General features: G+C 46.8%; 1 protein-coding gene across 3 annotated transcripts in view; it reads right to left on the reverse strand.

Annotated features, from left to right (window-relative positions):
• Positions 1-5,521: 5,521 nt before the first annotated feature.
• SAE1 (SUMO1 activating enzyme subunit 1) overlaps positions 5,522-20,629 on the reverse strand; it is a 72,645-nt gene continuing 57,537 nt past the window's right edge. For 2 of the 3 annotated variants that reach the window (XM_060651566.3, XM_060651564.3), the window contains 3 exons: positions 20,389-20,533; positions 10,615-10,684; positions 5,522-6,565 (listed from right to left, as the gene is read on the reverse strand). In XM_060651566.3, the coding sequence (XP_060507549.1) occupies positions 6,473-6,565; positions 10,615-10,684; positions 20,389-20,533 (308 nt within the window). In that variant the 3' untranslated portion in view covers positions 5,522-6,472. The remainder of the gene's footprint in view (positions 6,566-10,614; positions 10,685-20,388; positions 20,534-20,629) is intronic. The other variant, XM_060651565.3, reaches the window with a different exon arrangement.

Below are 20,629 nucleotides of genomic sequence, written 5' to 3' on the forward strand. Positions count from 1 at the left end.
TCTTTCCAGCACTTTGTGGAAATATTGATAGGGCCCAATTGGATCCATCGATTTATTTACTTTCCCTTTCCGTTCCTCTTTCCTCTCTCCTGTCTTCTGTTGGATTTATGAATGCTTTTTTGAATGCTTTGAGGCTTCTCTCTTGGTACTTCAGCTTTTAGTACTGCTCTAGGGATTAAACACACATCCTTACCTCTTCTCGGTCTAATCAGGGTCAACACTGAACCACTTCACTTACACGGTAGAGATGGCCGCCGCGTAGGCCGCTGGTCCGTCCCACCCTTCCCACCATTTTGTAGCTCCAGCTTACATCTCCACGCATTACAGAGTCTGCAGGGCAAGGCCAGAACTTTTGCTTGAACTCGAAGGACTTCCATTAACATTTTGTATAGTGTAGTTTTTGCCGGTGACAAGTTCCCTTTAGTCTCCGTTTATCTGAAAACGGCTGGTCTTCACTGGCTGTAGAATCCTCGGGTTGACCGTTTCTTTGCCATACGTTGACGACGTTCCGATCTCCGGCCTCCCATTTCTGAGGACAAATCCAGGATCACCCGAATCACAGTTCCCTTGATTGTAGTATGTTATTTTGGTAAGGCTGCTTTCAAGACTTTATTTAAAAGGTCTTTTCCTCTTTTTCAGACTGGATAATTCCTATGAATGTAGTTCCAGCGCATGAAACCGCTCATCCCCTTTCTGCTGTTAGGTCTACCAGTGAATTTTAAAAATTGCTGATATTGTATTTTCAGTGTTAGAACATCCATTTGGTTGTTTCCATTTTCTTTCTCTGTGGGGACTTCCTATTTTGCAACATACATGTATTTTTCTTATACCTCAATGAGCATAATTGTAGTAATTGCTTTAAAGTCCTTGTCTGTTGATTCCAAGTTTTTTTTTTTTTTTAATTTCCTTAACATACGCTCCACGCCCAGTGTGGGGCTTGAACTCACAACCATGAGATCAAGAGTCATGTGCTCTGAGCCAGCCAAGCACCACCCCCCCAACACTTGGGTTCTCTTGGTCATCTTGTCTTTTCCCTTGAAAATGAGTCACATTTCCCTCATTCTATGTATATTGGGTAATTCTGCCTTGTGTCCCAGATAGTGTTACATTGTAGCCATTCTGGATTCTGTTATATTCCTCCAAAGGATGTGAATGTTCTTGTCTTGGGGAGACCTGGAAATCCCAGATTCACACTGTTGTAGTTGCTGACAGTGTAAATCCAGTTTGTTTCAGTTATGCTGAGTTGGCCCCACACATCCATAGCCCAGTGGTCAGCAAGAGACTTGGGTTGAATTTATACTTACAACTTGGGGTTTCCCTTCCCTGGCACCCTCCTTTCCAGTAGCTGTGGTTATTCGGGGTTCTGTCCTCTGCTTCTTCAGGCCATAAGATAGACACTTTTCTACCTGAGTTTTAGCTCCCTGGCACAGTGCCAGGGGCCGCAGCCTGCCCTCAGCTAACACCGTAGGCAAACACACACACACCAGAAAACTACTGTGGTGGGGCTCTTGCTGCAACTTTCAACTGCCTCCCCCAAACCCACCTGCTTTTTAATCACTATCCTGAGGTTTCCAGTTTTGTTTTGGGTTTTGGTATTTTGTCTAGAATGTATAGTTATCTGCAGGGAGACGGTTGTTAGAAACCTAATGCATCATACCATAAGCAGAACTGCTGTTGTTTTTTTTTTTTTTTTTTTTAATGTTTACTTATTTTGAGAGAGAGAGAGAGAGAGAGAAAAGAAAGAGCAAGCAGGAGAGGGGCAGAGGGAGAGGGAGACAGAGAATCCCAAGCAGGCTGCCACTGTCAATGCAGAGCCTGATTCAGGGCTCGAGCCTACGAACTGCGGGATCATGACCTAAGCCGAAACCAAGAGTCGGATGCTTAACTGACTGAGCCACCCAGGTGCCCTTGTATTTTCTTTTTAATAGACCTTAGTTATCATTTTTTAGGACTGGAAGTGGGGAATCCTAACTCTCCAGGTTAGATGGAGAGTCAGGGGCCCAGGGACAAAGTCAGAGAAGGCCAGATTTTATTAGCAAAGTCCAAAGCTCTCCTAGGAACACAAAAGGCGGCTCACTTGTTCCAGAGGGAATGGAAACACCTAAAGTCACCTCTGTGGCCTTTTCCCTCAGAACCAAGGTGCTGAAGCCCTGCAACTTGGCAGAGTTGAGACTCGGAGCGCCTGGCGAATGAGGTCTAGGACTGAACCTTTGCCACTGGCGAGCTGTGCCCCCTCTAGCAAGCTAATACCCAACTTGAACTGGTGCTCCCCACCCAGCTCCAGTAATCCCACCCTGCAATGGTGGCTTCTGGAAGGGACAGATTTACTTTTCATTGTTTATGTTGTTTTTTCTTCCTTAAAAAGACTGCATGTCTTTGTAAACCTTTCAAGTTCTGCACTACGTGCCCAAATGATCTCTCCGAACAACAAATGACATGTAAAATGCTACCATGCTAGTCTTTTGGAAGGAATCAACATCCCAAATGCATTTATACACTCCCTGATGTCAGACTTTGGGAAGTCTTTCCCAAGTGTGTCCAAAGGAAACCAGCTCAATGTCACTCAACAGCAGACTGATTAAATAGCTTATGGTTCAGTGTGGTTTTGGAACTCGGTGCACAATGCACTGACAAGGACCTCCAGGACAGAGAGAAAGCAAGATGCAAGAAAAGCTAATGCTACATGTGCCTAACAGTAACTAACACAGAGCGATGGTCACTCGTCCAAGGTCACATAGCTACATGGTAGGGTCTGCATTTAAACCTACCAGCCTGATTTAAAAGAAAAAAAATTTAAAAAAAAAGGGGGGGGTGCCTGGGTGGCTCAATCGATTACGCGTTCGACTTCAGCTCAGGTCACGATCTTGCAGGTTTGTGGGTTTGAGCCCCGCATCAGGCTCTGTGCTGACAGTTCAGAACCTGGAGCCTGCTTTGGATTCTGTGCCTCCCTCTCTCCCTCCGCCCCTCCCTCACTTGTATGCGCTCGTTCTCAAAAATAAACATTAAAGAAAAAAACTTAAACCTGCCAATCTGGAAGGATTCACTCTCCAAGGCTGCCAAAGGTGACCTCTGGGAGGTAGATATGAAAAAATCCCCGAGTTTGGCAGTGGGCAAGGGGGTGGGGGCAACGACAACTTTTCACCCCTATGTATGTGTTGCTTGAATGTTTTACTACAAGCTTAAAAACAGAACCTACCTGTCCTTCTGGATCGAGATGAAGGCCCTCCCTCAACTCCGGGCCTGCCTGATGGTTTTCAGAGGTGACCACTAGGTCTCAGGACCTCGTGAAGGCAAAACCTGAGTCAGTGACAAGCAGCGGTGCAACTAGATGGTGTCTGCGAAGTGTCCTGTGTAGAAGCCTCCCCGTCAGCCCACATTCTGGCCCTTCCCTGGGGGAGGCTGTGCCCTCATCTGCAGTATGGGCGTCCACCCCCGCGGGGTTCCTGCGAGGACCACTTTAGCTAAAGCACAAGTGCTGTTAAGGGCAGGAGGCAGTCAGCGTGGGGAGGTTAGCCATCAGTAGGCTCTTCTGACCTGCCAACCTCGACCTAAGCCTCCATTTCTCTATCTGAAAAGGGCAAACTGGACATACCTCAACAGACAGACACGTTTGGATTTACAAAAAAAAAAAAAAAAAAAAAGCCAGAAACTGACAAAAGGGGTCTGCACTGCAAAGGGAAACCACAGAACGTAGGGCTCTGATGGGACCGAGAGCTTTTTTTATTGTTGTACTTTTTTACCTTTGCATGTGTTACTTTTCTGAGTAGCACCTGTTCCACTAGAATGTTCTGAGGCTTCGACACATTAAGCACTTAACAGAGTTTGGCTACTACACATACCACAAACAACAGAAGTGGGGTGTGGAGTGGAGAAACCTGGCAGGCCCGAAGTCAGCCCACTTCCTTTCATTTGGCAACTCTAGCATCCCAAAAGTATTTGTTACCTTTACAGATTAAAAAAAAAATTAAATTTATTTATTTTGAGCGGGGGAGGAGCAGAGAGAGAGACAGGGAGAGAGAATCCCAAGCAGGCTCTGCGCTGTCAGCGCAAAGCCCGATGCAGGGCTCGAACTCCTGAACGGTGAGATCACGACTTGACTCAAGATCAAGAGTTGGACGCTCAACTGACAGAACCACCAGGGCGCCCCTACCTTTTACAGATAGATTAGATCCTCCTTCCCAAGTAGGCTAGAAATCTCCCGGAAGGATTAGAAACCACAGGATAATCATTGTGCTCTTCCTGGAGACTTGGGGAAATCCATTTTTATGGTAATACTATCATGTAATCTGGGAGAATATGAAATGTGAAGATACGAGAATAAAGACGTTTCTCGCCTGAGGCTGGCAGCTTCCAGCACCACCCCTAGATTCCCGAGGGGTCCATTCTGGATGACTCAATTTCTGCCACAAGGGGTACAGAGGTGAAGTCTGAAACGCGTCAGAAAAGATTCTAGGATGACAGTTTTGTTTCTATCCATCCAGACCCACCTGCTCCCCCTTGTGACCAAGGCCCCACATTACCAAGCTCGAAATTTCAAAGAAAGGGTATTTTCACACACTGATAATTGGTGCCCCTAATTTGACACTGACAGGGTGCAGAAAGGGGCCCCCCCAGAAACACAGCCCTAGTCTCCCCTAGGGAAGGGCAGAGGTGACCAGGAGAGTCGGGGAATTGAGTTGCCCCTCCCTGGGGAGACCATTTTTTTGTTCTCTCACTGTAGCAGGACGCAAATACGAAAGGAGCTGCTGATTGGATTTGTTCAAACGGGCCAGACTCACACCTCACACACTTCTACATTAAGGGAGAAACCCGAGGAGGGTGACGAGAAGTGGAACATACTCAGGCTGCCGAGTCAAGACAAAGCCGGTGTCTGAACCAATGAAAGCTCTGACCTCTACCAGCTGTGGGACTCGAGGCACATTACTGAAGTGTCATGGAACTTTACAACGAAGCTGGGGCGCCTGGGTGGCTCAGTAGGTTAAGTATCCAACTCTTGTTCTCAGCTTAGGCCACGAACTCACGGTTCGTGAGTTCAAGCCCCGCATCAAGGCTCTGTGGTGACACACAAGGTCTGCTTGGGATTCTCTCTCCTCTCTTTGCTGCTCCCCCCTTGTCTCGCTCAAAATCAACTTTAAAAAATAAAATAAAACGAAGCTATTGTGACTGTGAGTCTGCACAGTGCCTGGTACACAGAGAATCTAAACAGAAGGCAGCATCAGTATCCCCTCTTTTACTTCTTTCTTCTTTCCCGTCAAATAGAATTCTTGTCACTGAGACCAACCGCTATGGACCTGAATTATTCAAGAGACAGGTGGAACCAGAAGCTTCTATGCACTCTAGAATTTGAACAATCTAATTCTTGATGCATTACCCAGTAAAACAGTGGCAGGAATGGTGATGGAGGGGAGGAATCTCTGAGTCACATCGAAGCATCCAGTAAGATTTCTTCAGGTTAAAAAAAGCAATTGGTAGGATCACTTCCTGTCACAGGAAGATGTTTATAATGTGGAAGAAAAACAAATCCTAAAGCAAATAACTTTATTTCTATCATTCCTTTTTAAAGAACCAAGGAAATATAGAAAATATAAAAAACCACACAAACAGCTGCAATTCAGGGGGGAAAGGAAGGACTGACGGGGCCCTCGAAAGCAACAGCCTCCAGGATGGTCTGAGCTGCATCGGGGATGGGGGCTCCGAGAAGACGGGCTCTCACATCCTAGCTTGGACCCCAGTAAATCAGAACCCCCAGGGGCTGGGACCCCGGCACCTGCCTTTTTAATACAAGTTTTCCCATTAATATACACTTTGCAAGGTCTCGCCCTAATGCCCGAGGGAACTTTGGTAACATTTCCTCTCTTCCAAAATCCAGGCTGAAACCCAACTAATCCTGAACTAAAGCTCCAGAACGGCACACCAGATGGCACCTGTTGTTTTTCGGGATCTCCGACTCGAGGAAATACATCCCGCCTGCCACGTCGTTTCCGCTCTAGGGCACCTGTCTGCATTTGGGACTGTGGCTCCACTAGTGTTTCACGGGGCCCGGCCTTACTCCCCACCTGGAGTCATCGTCTTCTTCTCTGTATGACATCAGGCGGGGAGTAAGTCCAAGAAGGTGGTGAGAGGATCCTAAGCGATGGGGCGTGCTGCTTCTGGGCGGGCGTCTCCCGCGGTGCCCCAGAGGCCTGGCGACACCCGGACAGAGGGACGCATCACAGGGGGCTCTCTGGCGATGCCCAGCGAACAGCCCTGGACGGTGCCGGGACGGGGGCGGCCAGTCCCCACGCCCCGCGTTTTGCAGCTGCTGGCGCTTGCAAGTCGCGCGTCTGCACAACCTCACTGCTCCCAGGAGGTGGTCTGGACCGGTGCGAAGACTTCAGCTCTTCCCTCGCCTGGAGCCGCCTTCGTGGGGGGAGGGGACGGGAAGGCGCGGGCAGGCTGCAGGCTAGCGTCGCCGGGGCCGCCAGATCTCGGTTCACTTGGGGCCAAGGCACTCCACAATCCCATTCCCCTTCATGCCGTCAAAAAAGAAGAAGTTGTTGTGAGGAGGGTCCCTCTGAGACAGGGCCTGGGGAGAAGAACAAGAAGAGGGCTCAGCTCAGATGCTTTCAAACGGATAACAGGGCGAGAAAAAGAAAAAAACCTCAAGCACTAAGATCTTCTAAAACTGCGCAGTTTGGGCACTGGCTCTCAAAGGAGGTGATTTTGCTTCCCGGGGGCTAACGGGCCATGTCTGAGACATTACTGTGCCTGCCAGGCTTCTGCTTTGTCCCTTACCAGTCGGGGGTCTCTGGACAAATCAGTTAGCCGCGCCGAACCCCGTTTTCCCATGTGAGATGAAAACACTACCCGTACTGTCCTAGGCTTAAAAGAGATGATGTGCCTCAACTGCCTGAGAGTACACTCCACGTGCAGGGGCCTGCTGGCCATGGGCAGCAGTAATTATTTATGACTGTCCAACTGAGAAAGGAGGCAGCTTGTCCCGACACGGTGCAGGCGGCAGCCGTCATCACCTGTGGGGCCACACACTGATGCGGAAGCAGCTCTCCTATGAGGAGACACGTTTCCTGCGATCTTCTGCATGGTGGGCCGGGGCTAAGATCCAGAAAGGCTGGGAGGTACCATTTAGCCATGGAAATGGTGATTATTTTGCGAGGCTAACAGAAGTACACAGCACATTAAAAAAAAATTTTTTTTAATGTTTTATTTTTGAGAGCCAGAGCCAAAGCATGAGTAGGGGAGGGGCAGAGAGAGAGAGAGAGAGAGAGAGAGAGAGAGAGAGAATCCAAAGCAGGCTCCAGGCTCTGAGCCATCATCACAGAGCCCAACAAGGGGTTCGAACCCACAAACCGTGAGATCATGACCTGAGCCAAAGTTGGAGGCTTAACCAACTGAGCCACCCAGGTGCCACACCCCCACAGCACCTTTAATATGTTTTTATTTACTTTTCAGAGAGAGAGAGAGAGAGAGAGAAAGCGAGCATGCAAGAGAGTGAGCACAAGCTGGGGAGAGACAAAGAGAGGGAAACATGGAATCCAAAGCAAGCTCCAGGCTCCAGGCTCTGAGCTGTCAGTACGGAGCCTGACATGGGGCTCAAACTCGTGAATCGCGAGATCAATCACCTGAGCCGAAGTCAGACGCTCAACCGACTGAGCCACCCAGGGGACCCCACAACACCTTAAAGATGGGGCTAGCCCTCCTGAAATTACATGCTGAATCATGTGTACTAGAGGAAGGACTCATACGTGTCAATGACTTTTCTCAGAGGTTCTTAATCAAAAAGGACTGCCATTTAAAGACATGGACATGATCCAAGCAAAAACCTCTAGGCAGGAGCACCATGCCTGTCATTCTTAAAGGACCTTTTTTACAAGGTTAGGAACACGCTCGAAATATCTTGAACTTCTCTCTGAATTGGGCACTAATCCCAATCTGTCTCTTCATCTGTAAAATGGGGTAATTATACCTACTTCAAGTGGTTGTTCAACCATCCATCCACGGAAACCACCTAGAGCATCCACCCCTGTGCCAGGTATCGTGTTAGGTACTGAGGATTCCAAAGCACGGTTAAGACAGAGGTTCGCTTCCCTGCGCACACATACAAAATGGCAAATCGACAGCACCTGCCTGCTATAGTTTTTGGTGAACATGAAACACGATCAAGCTTGCAATGCGTCTGGCCCGTAATAAATTCTCAAAAAGTGGGAGGTGCTATTATGAACAGGAGCCAGGGGGTCTCTCACCAAACCGTGAGGAGATCCCAGGCACTCAGCCGGGTGGAAGGGCCCAAGAGCCCACAGTTAGAAGTTCTAGACCCTAGAACTCAAGTTACAGGAGGTGATACAACGGGGCCCGATATGGCCGCCGCCGCCATACTGCAGGCAGGGAGACCTAGCAGGGACAGCGGGAGACAAAGGAAGGACGACTTACACCTAGGGAAGCATGACGGGACAAGGGACGTGGACGGAAGATGCAGTGTTTGGAATGATGGCAGGAAGGAAGAAAAGAAGAGGATTCCAAGGGAAGAGACTTACGTTTGCCCCCCGCCTCCTAACATTTATTATTATGGGTGGTCAGATGGTCATCAGGAGAGAAGGGGGGAAGGTCTGCGGCCCTCAGATTGTGGAACCCTGGTGCCAACCGGCTGAAGGCAATACTGTGTTAAGTAAGGGTGGGGTGGCAGGGACAAGACACCAGGCCATGGGGTGAACACGGGGCAAAAGGTAAAGTGCTTCCCAAGCAAGATGGGGGTAGGGGGAGATTCCAAACACACCCAGCAACCAAGAATGCAGAGTACTCTGGCCGTCTGGGATAAACAGAAACAAGATGCGGGCAACAGCTGTCCCCAGCAGGCAGGAAGGAGGGGGCTGCATTAGAGGTTAGGACTGGGACGCAGGGAAGCCACTGCAAACAATGGGGTCAAGGCCAGCTGCCCCGACCCCTAATCTCCATCCCACGTGAAAAACCCAGGGAGCAGCTTCTCGGCGGGGGGTACAAAGTGTGGCCGAAGACACAGAGGCGGTGTCCCGGGTCCATGCGGACAGCACCTGAAGCACAAGGGCCGAGCGGGGAGGGGCACAGGCTCCGAGGCCAGACGGCCCGGGCTCGGATCCTGGTGCCGCCATTCTCTGCGCCTCGGCTCCTCCTCTGTGCCTCGGGGGTCGCACCAGTTCCCACCTCCGAGGGTTGCTGTGAGGAAGAGATGAGCACATCCACGTGAAGAACGTGGTCCGAGTGAGGGTACAGGGTGGGCCTTCGATACGCGCTGTTGCGGTGTTGTCACGGTAACAGGTTACGGAAACGCGTCTGTTCCCTTAGGATTCTTCCATCGCCGCCCTCCTTCCCATCCAGTCTGTCTACAGGCAGCTTCCCAACCTCAGCGCGGGCTTCTGCGCAGCCCTACCAACCGACCGGGTGCACACACCACGATTCTCACGGCAGTCTGGGCTCACCAGAAGGCACGAGCGAGGCAAACGGCGCGGCCATCACATCCCTCTCTTCTCCCTCTACCTCCCTGGTGCTCGCCCTGCTCCCTAGGACACAAGAGGCGGGGGGGGGGGGGGGGGTACACAAGAGGGTCTGAAGGAGAGAATTTGGTTCAGAGAGAAGGACCAGGAAAGAGAAACAAGAGCCTTTAGAAGACGGTGGCAGGACCATCAGACTCAGTCAAGTGTCTCCAGAGCAGACGTACTGACTTCAAGACAAAGTAGCGAGAGTGGGGTCTCCACACGCCTCTCCCGAGTTCCAAGATGACGTGTGAATGGGCTCGGAAAATCATTTAACGAGGCACGATTCCACTCCAAGAACAAAAAGGACAAATCATCACCGCCAATCTACTGAAGCAGTCAAGGACCTACAAAAGGCAAAGTGAACATCTTTGGGCGAGTATCTAAGTCCCAAAGAAAGCATTTGGGAATATGCTAGAATTCTGACAACCCAAATGTTCCAGAAGAGACTCAAAACGTTGTGCTAGTTACCAGTTACGGGACCCCCAGTTGACTTCCCTTCCGAGAGGGACGATGCCACCAAACCTAACGTTTTCACAGGTCACCTTCTGCAGAGCTCCATGGGGCTCCCAGCACCGTGCACACGCTCCCCTGGTACCGGATGCCCCCTTCTGAATAAACACCTATGGCGTGCGCATTAACAAGAAGCTCCGATGCCACGATCGAGGACAAAGAAACACCGCGTGAAGTAGAAGTTAAGGGCACAGGTCTTGGAGGCCCATCTCCGGGCCTCGATGTCCTCCCCTTACACGGAGATCACGACAGTACCATTTCACAGAGCTGTGAGAAGCAGAATACGTGACAAGGGTCGGAAGCACCACGTAAGCAATCAGTACAGTCAGGGGACAGTGGCAGGTACACCTGAAGACACTACGCCCAGCTCTGGGCACAGCATAGAGCAGACACTCAGAGATCATTTGCTGAATGCTCATCGGGATGGGCGGGAGAGAACAAGATGAGGTAGAAAAGGGAAGAAAGGAAATAGGGCACGAAACAGGGATGAATGGGGTCAGAGAAACCAGGCAGTTCTCTAAGGCAGTCATGGTTCTTTCGGTTGGCACTCTGACAAGGTCACGGTGGACCAATGACCTGCTCCTCGGGGACTCTTTACCTTCACAATTTCCTGGGCCAGGATCCCTCCAACCACTGCACACACGGGGGCCATCTCAGAGAAGCAGTACCTACAAGAAAACACAAATAAAATGGAGCCCTGAGGAACAGGAAGGCTGGTAGGACATCTGGCAAAGGTCAGGAGTGGGCTTGCGAGAATGAAGACATCTCCTACCAGGAGGAGTCCATCCACACGGCAATGGTAATGCTGGCACCTAGGCGTGAAAATGAAATCTGGTCCAGGAGGTTAGCTGGGAAAGACCTCTGAACCTTGGCAGGCGGAATTGTTTCACAACATTTTTTGTTTAAGTTAAAGGAAAGACTATATCTGTGCTTCCTAAAAATAAGGTCAACAAATATCAGATGTTTCGGTGCCCCGGTCACATTCTCGCAATTCTCCTCTTACCCACAACGGGCAGTGGGTCCTATATGCTATTCCCAGACAAATGTCAGGGAGAAGGCCTGTGTTAACATGCAGGAGGCATGGGAAATCTGGGGCCTGAAACTGAAGCATGGGGACAGAAAGTCTTCACTCCTCCTATAGATACCAACCCTTCTGGACCGGGATGGGGCATCCAGAAGACAAATTTTGGCCCATACTGTCACCTGCCCCTCCAAATCACAGGTCCTAGGCAGTAAAACACTTTTCTAGCACCTCTCCAGAGGAAGTGTGCTCTGCCAGTTCTCAGCCCTGAACACAAAGGCATTTTTCTTTTATTTTTACTTTTTAAAAGTTTATTTATTTTGAGAGAGAGAGTTTGAGCGCGTGCGTGGGAGAGCCTAAGTGGGGGAGGGGCAGAGAGAGGGAGAAAGAGCATTCCAAGCAGGTTCTGAACTGTCATCATGGAGCCCAATGCAGGGCTCAATCCTAAAACCGTGAGAGCCAAAATCAAGAGCCAGATGCTTAACCAACTGAGCCAGCCGGGTGCCCCACAAACGTATTTTTTAAATGAGCAAAGCGGAACACAGAGAAGTTAAGGGGAGAGCTTACCCAAGGACCCCACCACCAGGAGACTACCTCTAAACTTCCCAGTGTGGTACACACTCTTCCTGATTTTTCAAAGTGCACGTATGAAACACACATAATCAAAAACCCAAGTAATATTATTCACTCTGCTCTGTAATCTACTGACTGATACTTCTGTTCCACACGGCAACACACATCTTGGCACAGGTGTCCAAATAATTCCTTTTGGCAAATTCCTAAATGTAGAATTTCTGGGTCCTGACACCCTGTGCCAAAATGCCCTCCAGAAAGTCTCTGCCAATTCAACTCGTGCCTACTGTGTGTGAAGGTGCACATCTCCTCACGGCCTGGCCTGGCTGGGACTGACATTCCCGTCTGTGCAGCCACAGCGGTAACTTTGACTCCAGATCATCAAGGTCCTTCACAGAACTATAAAACATATAGAGAACGATACCACAGAAAAACTAGTCACCCATAATCCCACTACTCAAAGACAATCAAATGTGGAAATAGGTTTTCTTAAAAAAAAAAAAAATTACACCTATACTCTGTGTGATACTGTACAATTTATTTATTTTTTTAGTGTTTGTTTATTATTGAGACAGAGCGAGACAGAGCATGAGCATGGGAGGGGCAGGCAGAAGAGGAGACACAGAATCGGAAGCAGCCTCCAGGCTCTGAGCTGTCAGCACAGAGCCCGACACCGGGCTCGAACCCACCGAATGCGACATCATGACCTGAGCCGAAGTCGGCCGCCCAACCGACTGAGCCACCCAATACTGTACAATTTAATATTTGCCCTTCTTCTCTTAAAAGTTTATCATCAGCAAAATGCTAGCAAACCTAACCAGCAACATGCAGAAAGGATTACACACCATGATTACATGGGACTTACAACCAGGAAAGCACGGTTGGTGTAACATCTGAAAAGTCAATCGATGTTAGTACTGCGTATTAACTGAATAAAGGAACCATAAACACACGATCATCTCAACTGACAGAGAGAAAAAAAAGCATGTGACAAAATCCAGCACCTCTTCATGCTAAAAACATGCAACAAACTGGGAACAGAAGGAAGTTCCTTCAATCTGATCAAGGGCTATGAAAAATCCACAGCTAACATCATACTTAATGGTGAAAGACTGAAAGCTTTCTTCCTAAGAATGTCTGCTCTTACCACTTCTATTTGACACTGTGCTAGAGGTTCCAGCCAAGGCAATTAAGGAAGGAAAAAGAGACACGACAGCCAGATTGGAAAGGAAGAAGGAATACATATTCATAGATAATATGATCTGGTATATAGAGAATACTAAGGTATCCAGAGAAAAACTATTTGAACTATTAAATTTATTCAACAAGGTTGCAAGACAGAAGATTAACATACAAAACGTATACTTCTATACATTAGCAATGAACATTCTGAAAATGAAATGAAAAACTTTCATTTATAATACACCACCCAACAGTATTTTTTTTTCAAAACAAGAGAATATTTAGGAATAACTTAACAGTAGTTGTGTAAAACTTATATTCTGAAGACTATAAAACATTGTTGAAAGACATAAAAGACCTAAATAAATGGAAAGATATCCCACGTTCAAGAATTGATACACTTGGGGCGCCAGGGTGGCTCAGTCGGTTGGACGTTTGACTTTGGCTCAGGTCACGGTTTGTGAGTTCGAGCCCCGTGTCGGGCTCTGGGCTGACAGCTCAGAGCCTGGAGCCTGCTTCAGATTCTGTGTCTCCCTCTCTCTGCCCCTCCCCTCCTCACACTCTGTCTCTGTCTCTGTCTCTGTCTCTCTCTCTCTCAAAAAGAAACAAACATTAAAAAAAACTCTTAAAAAAATCAGAACACTTAACATCATTAAGGGGCCAATGCTCCCCAAATTAATCTATATATCTGGCACAATCCCAATCTAGCTGCCTTTTCTGTAGAAATGGAAAAATGCATTCTAAAAATTAACATAGGAATGGAAGAGACCCAGAATAGCCAAAACAATCTTGAAAAAAAAAAAAAAGCTGAAGAACTCACATATCTCAATTTTGCAACTCACAACTACACAAGTATAGTCATCAAAATACTATGGTACTGGTATCTATATGGACAGACACATAGATCCATGAAGTACACGTGACGATCCAGAAATAAAGAAATACATACATGGTCAATTGATTTTTGACAAGGGTGGTAAGACCATTCAATAGAGAAAGAAAAAGTCTTTTTACCAAACAATACTGGACAAGTGGGTCTCCACATGCAAAAGAATTAAGCAGGACCCCTACCTCACACCATGCACAAAAGCGGACTCAAAAATGGCTCACAGACCTAAATGTAATAGCTAAAATTACAAAACGTTTTTTAATGTTTATTTATTTTGAGAGTGAGAGAGAAAGAGAATCCCAAGCAGTCACCACTCTGTCAGCAGAGTCACATGCAGGGCTAGACCTCAAGAACCGTAAGATCATAACCTGAGCCAAAATCAAGAGTTGGATGCTTAACTAATTGAGCCACCCAGGTGCCCCTAAAACCACAAGACTCTTAGAAGAAAGCAGAGGAATAAATCTTCACGACCTTGGATCAGGCAATGGTTTCTTAAACGGTATCATACCAAAAGCACACATAAAAAAAGAAAAAACAGAATAATTGTATTTCATAAAAATTAAAAACTTATACTTCAAAGGATACTTTTCACTTCAAAGAGGGTGAAAAGACAACCCACAGATTAGGAGACAATTTTTGTGAATTATGTATCAGATAAAGGACTTGAATCCAAAGTGTACAGAGAACTATCATGATTAACAATAAAAAGATAAACCAATTAAAAAGTGGTCAAATGATTTGAACAGACATTTTGCTGAAGATCATACACAAATGGCCAGTGAGCCCATGAAGAGATGCTCTACATAATCAGTCACTAAAGAAATGCAAATCAAAACAACAGTGAGATAGGATTTATTGCCCACTAAGGCTAAATAACAGACAATAACACTTGTTGGCAAGGATGTGGAGAAACTGGAACCCGCACGAAGTGCTGGTGGAATGGTAAAATGGCGTGGCTGCCGTGGAAGACAGTCTGGCAAGTCCTCAAAATGTTAAACAGAGAATTACCATATGAATCATCAACTCCACTCTTAGGTACACACACCCAAGAGAGATAAAAACTTATGCTCACGCAAGAACACATGAATGTTTATAGTGGCTTTAGTCGTTAATTGCCCCAAACTGGGAACGACCCAAATGTGCTTCATCTGGTGAACAAACTGGCGTATCCATACAGTGGACTACTGCTCAGCAATAAGAAATGAGTTATCGACTTCATATAACATGGATGAATTTCAAGTGCACGAAGTTAAGTCAAAGAGGCCAGACTCAAAAGGCTGCATGAACTGAACAGATTCCATTTGTTACACTATTGGAAAGGCAGAACTGCAGGGATAGAGAACAGATCGCTGGGTGCAGGAAGGAAGGTGCTGCCCTGTTATCAAGACTCTACAAGAGAATTTTTCCAATAACGACACTTTTCTATATCTTGACTGTGGTGGTTACATAACTCTATACCTTTGTAAGAATTCATGGAACTTTAAAACAAAACACACACACACAACTCACATTACTATTTAACAAAAGATAAATTTTACTGTATATAAATTATTTAAAGATTTTTTAAGTTTATTCATTTACATCGTCTCTACACCTAACATGGGGGCTCACACTCACGATCCTGAGATGAAGTCACACGCTCTTGTAAAAACACCATCGAGGAAACAAGTCTAAATAATAAAAATGAAACAAGAAAATACAAGCATCACCTCAAGAAACAATCAGAAGAACCCAGAAGATGGGTGGCCTGGACTCCTTAAAACAAAAAAGTGTGGGGTGCCTGGTGCCTGGGTGGCTCAGTCAGTCGGGCGGCCAGCTCTCGATCTGGAGTCACGTCATGAGCTCACGGTTCCTGAGATCAAGCCCCGCCCATGTCCAGCTGCGCACTGGCAGCAGGGCCCTGCTTGGGATTCTCTCTCCCCCTCTCTCTACGAGAAATAAATAAACTTAAAAAAAAGGGGGGGGATAAACTGTTCTAGATTAGGAACTGGAAAGCTTTCTCTGTAATGTACGCGACAGTAAATTGTTTTGGCTTTATGTGCCATATGGTCCCTGTTTAAACTCTCTGAGTCTGCTGTCACAGAGCTGTAAAAACTACAAAAGCTACCACAGATAATACATAAATGAGGAGGTGTGGAATAAAACTTTATTTACAAAAACAGGTGGCAAGCACAGTTTGCCAACTCCTGAATTAAATGAGACACAGAATTGAAAGCAACTGATGCACCTGGATGTGTCCTTAAGGATTCAGCTTAAGTATCATGTCATCAGTGTCGCCCCCCCCTCCCCCCCGCGCCAAAGTAAAAGCAAATTATTAACGACTGAATCCAACTGAGTGGTCCGTTGGCATTCACCACTGGATGATTCTTTCCATTTTTCTCTATGCTTGACACTCGCTATAATAAAACATCATTTCAACCTGCACACAGCACTGCATTGATCTGTGTCATTAACTCTTTAACGCCGTTCCAAGTTTTCTTTTAAATATGATAATGAATACCTTTTGTACATGAATTTTGCTCACATTATTTCTTAAAGGTATATTCTCAAGTAAATCAAGGAGAATTACTGGACCAAAGAGAGAACAGGATTCTTGATGCACATTTCCAAACTGCTTCCTAAAAAGGCTGTACTTTGGGGCACCTGGGTGGCTCAGTCAGTTAAGTGACAGACTTCGGCTCGGGTCACGATCTCACGGTTCATGGGTTTGAGCCCTGTGTCGGGCTCTGTGCTGACAGTGCAGGGCCAGCTTGACATTCATTCATTCATTCATTCATTCATTCTCTCTCTCTCTCTCTCCGCCCCCCCTCTCTGCCCCTCCCCAACTCGTGCTTTCTCCCTCAAAATAAATGAACTTTAAAAAATATATATAAATTTAAAAAAAAACAAAAACCTTTTTCGGGGCACCTCGGTGTCTCAGTCAGTTAAGTGTCTGACTTTGGTTCAGGTCATGATGATCTCGCGGCTCATGACTTCGAGACCTGCGTGGGACTCTGCTGTCAGCATGGAGCCCGCTTTGGATCCTCTGTCCCTCCCTCCCTCTCTCTGCCCCTCCTGTGTTGGTTCTCTCTCTCAAAATAAACAAACTTAAAAACAAAAAACAAAAAACCTTTTTAAACAGCGAAAGTTGAATTACATGCACAAATTATGAATGTTCATCATAAATGTTTGCAATACTGAGAAACTATAAACAGCCTGAATACCCACCAATAAACTAATGGTTACATAAACAACCATCTATCTATCAAACAATGAAACATGAAGCACAAGTGAGGCTACTGATCCATATTTTTGCCGCAAACAGGTTGAACACATGCTGGAAAAATAAGGCTATCATAAGGAAAGTGTGATCTCATTTTGCTATTTAAAAAGTGAAAAAAATAGGGGTGTTTGAGTGACTCAGTCGACTTAAGTGTCCAAATTCAGCTCAGGTCATGATCTTGGGGTTCATGAGTTCGAGGCCCACGTTGGGCTCTGTGCTGACAGCTTGGAGCCTGGAGCTGCTTCAGATTCTGTGTCTCCCTCTCTCTCTGCCCCTCCCTCACTCTGTCTCTCTCTCAAAAATAAATACACATTAAAAATTTTTTGAAGGAAGGAAGGAAAAAGAGAGAGAAAGAAAGGAAGAAAGGAAAGAAGGAAGGAAGGAAGAAAAAAAAAGGAAGAAAGAAAGAAAGAAAGAAAGAAAGAAAGAAAGAAAGAAAGAAATATAGGGTGCTTGGCTAGCTCAATCAGAAGAGCATACGACTCTTGATCTTGGGGTCTTTTGTTCGAGTCCCACACGGAGTGTAGAGATAGATCACTTAAATAAATAAAACTTAAACAAAAATTGAAAGGAAAATTAGAATAAATAATACACGGAGAAGTCTGTGAGGTGAAACCCAAAACATTAACAGTGGCCACTTCTCAAGGGTGGGACTATGGGCGATCTTGTTCCTCCTTTCAATACTTCCTGGCAAGGGGCATCTGTTACTTTCATAATCAGAAAAGCAATACAGCTCTCCGAAAGAGAATAAATAACAAAGGACAGTGTTAGAAATTGCAGAGATGAGGGCAATGGAGACTTGTGCACAGCTCTCTCAACTCAAGCGAGTGCACCCTGCTCAGAGCTGGCAGAGGACAATTTGTGAGGGCAGCTCAGCTGCCAGGCGGCGGCTCATTTCCTCACCAGCGTCTCTAGCCCATGTCAGGCCGTATCTCCATCTACCTGCACACAGACACTCTTCAAGAGGCCACCGGACGCCTCTTACTTAAAGGGCAACAGAGTGGGAGCGCCTGAGCACATGAGGACCTAGACAAGGGAAGGCAGTTTCTGCAAAGAGGGTGGGCAGGGAAAGAAAACACTCTGGAAAGAACACCAGCCGGCAGCCGGTTAGGCTGTGGCTTTTTCCTTCGGGAAGGCAAGGCCTGCAGTGCACAGGCAGACTGTTCTTTTTTCAGGCCGTTCTTCACTCAAGACGCCAAATTAGTCACTAAGCTGCATCCTCACAGCCCGGCACTCGGCGTCGGCCTTGCTTGGTGGCCCCGCGTGGCCCAGCCCCTCCTCCTATAACAAGCACAGAGCAGACGCCACTTGCTTCTTACACACTGGTCTTCCTCCAACAGACGCATACCTGGCTGTTAGCAGGACACAGGGACCCCACCCAGCCCGCGGTGTCGTGAGCCCCTGACCACACAGGGCCACCTTACACAAGTGCCCCGGAGACTGCTGCCTATTTTTGGCCGACAGCTTGGCAGGTGGTTCAAGGCCCAGTGCCGGGCCTAAATTGGTTGGGCTTTGGTAGGGTCTAAATGAGGTTCCCGGCCAAAGTGAAGAAAGTCGGGACAAGGAAAGGGAGGGACCCTGATATACTCTATTGTTGAAAAGAAATCAAGGTAGTACTGTGTTGTTACCAGAAATTAGCAGTGTGGAAGATCTAAGTGAGATTTTGGCTGGCTGCATACTAAAACCTCGGGCAAGGGGCGCCTGGGTGGCTCAGTCAGTTGAGCATCCAACTTTGGCTGAGGTCATGATCTTAGGGTTTAGGAGTTCGAGTCCCACCTAGGGCTCTGAGCTGTCAGTGCAGAGCCTACTTTGGATCCTCTGTCCCCCTCTGTCTTTCTGCCCCTTTCCCACTCAACGTGCATGCATGCTCTCTCAAAAAACAAACACTAAAAAAATAAATTAAAAGTATGGGGTGCCTGGGTAGCTCAGTTGGTTAAGCGTCCGACTCTTGGTATTGGCTCAGGTCATGATCTTGCAGTTCCTGAGTTTGAGCCCCGCACTGGGTTTTGTGCTGCCATTGCAGAGCCTGCTTGGGATTCTATCTCTGCTCCTTACCCACTCTCTCACACACAGACTCTCTCTCAAAATAAATAAATAAACTTTAAAAAATTAAAGTAAAAAATTAAAAATAACACCATGGGCAAGTGATTGCATCTTTCTGAGCACTGGTTTCTTCATTTAACTAATGGGAAAATAAAAATAATAACGCACACTTCAAGCGATTATTGTGACAATTAAATGTAGCTGTACAGGTAGGTAAAACACAGAAAATCTTCAATACGTGGTGCTATTGTCATTAGCTGTTGAGCTTTAATTTAGCTTTTCCTCCCCTATATAATGGGTCGTTACAGAGGGAGACATAAGACAACCACCACAATGCCCGGTACATAACAGCTGCTAAATTAAATAAACCCAATACAGCCACCATCGCTAGCGGTATAAGCTGGAGGCATTTTGGGCAGAGACAGCCCATTTTGGGCAGCGTCTGCAGAGACGCTGAAAGAATGACAGTGCGATGATCCCAGAACTGCCTGGAAAGGGGATCCAGACCTAGTCGCCCTCTGGACCTCTCCAAGCAAATCCTAAACCTGCTGAGTATCAGAGTAAAAGACTGGTCGTCTAGGGCGAAAGCATCCCAGGACCCAAGGGTGAGGTGCTAGGACTGTAGATGTCTTTGCTGCTGAGGGTACGGACTGATAAGCTACCAATGGAGAATAATGGGGTACTAGCCACCAAATGATAAATTACAATCTTCTGACCCAGCCACTGCCTTTCTAGGAATAGATACTGCACTTACACCTGCACACATACAAAACGCGACTCACAAGGTCATACGCTACGGCATTATGTGATAGCAAAAGCCTGGTCACAACTTGAGTCGGTAGGGGATGAGTTCAATAAACTATAGTGCGCCCATGTTGAAATACCACAGAGCTGCAGAAACAAGGGAGAGAACTATGTACTGATCTGGAAACTTCCCCAAAAGGTGATATAAAGAGAAAGGTATAGAGTAATGTATATAGATTTTTTTCAATGTTTATTTTTGAGAGAGGGAGAGAGAGAGGGAGAGGGAGAGAGAGAGAAAAAAAAAGAGAGAGAGAAATAGACAAAATATGAGCGGGGAAGGGGCAGAGAGAGAGGAAGACATAGAATTTGAAGCAGGCTCCAGGCTCTGAGCTGTTGGCAGAGTATATATAGAGAGTATATATATAGTGTATCTAGATTTTCTATTGCCTTGAGTTTTCAGCCACGTGAATATAAAGTATCTATGACAAAAGACAACCTGCACCTCTCTTACCAGAGGTCAATGGGAGTAGGCAGAATACAGCAAAGGAGGCTCTCTTCAGGGCTTTTGGTCTTAATAAAGGATCTCCCCAAACTAAGCGTGTACTGAAAGCAGGCAGTTCTCGATACAGGCTAACCTGTGGGAAACATGAAGACTAACCTGACGAAATCTTCAGGAAGCAGGTCAGGACTAACACCCAGGGAGTCAAGCACATCGTTTCGTATCTGGAGCAACAACTCAGAATCTTCCCCAAAGGTATCAGAACTAGGATCTCTTCCTTTATCTGTGCGGAACTTCAGGAGCACTGGAAAGACAAAAAAGGCAGGTTAGAAACAGGTCTTTTCATAACAAATGCTTACAGATGCTGAGAACGAAAACACAGAAAATGGTACATTAATTA

The sequence above is a fragment of the Panthera onca genome, chromosome E2 (assembly GCF_046562875.1).
Source record: "Panthera onca isolate mPanOnc1 chromosome E2, mPanOnc1 haplotype 2, whole genome shotgun sequence".
Taxonomy (NCBI): Eukaryota; Metazoa; Chordata; class Mammalia; order Carnivora; family Felidae; genus Panthera; species Panthera onca.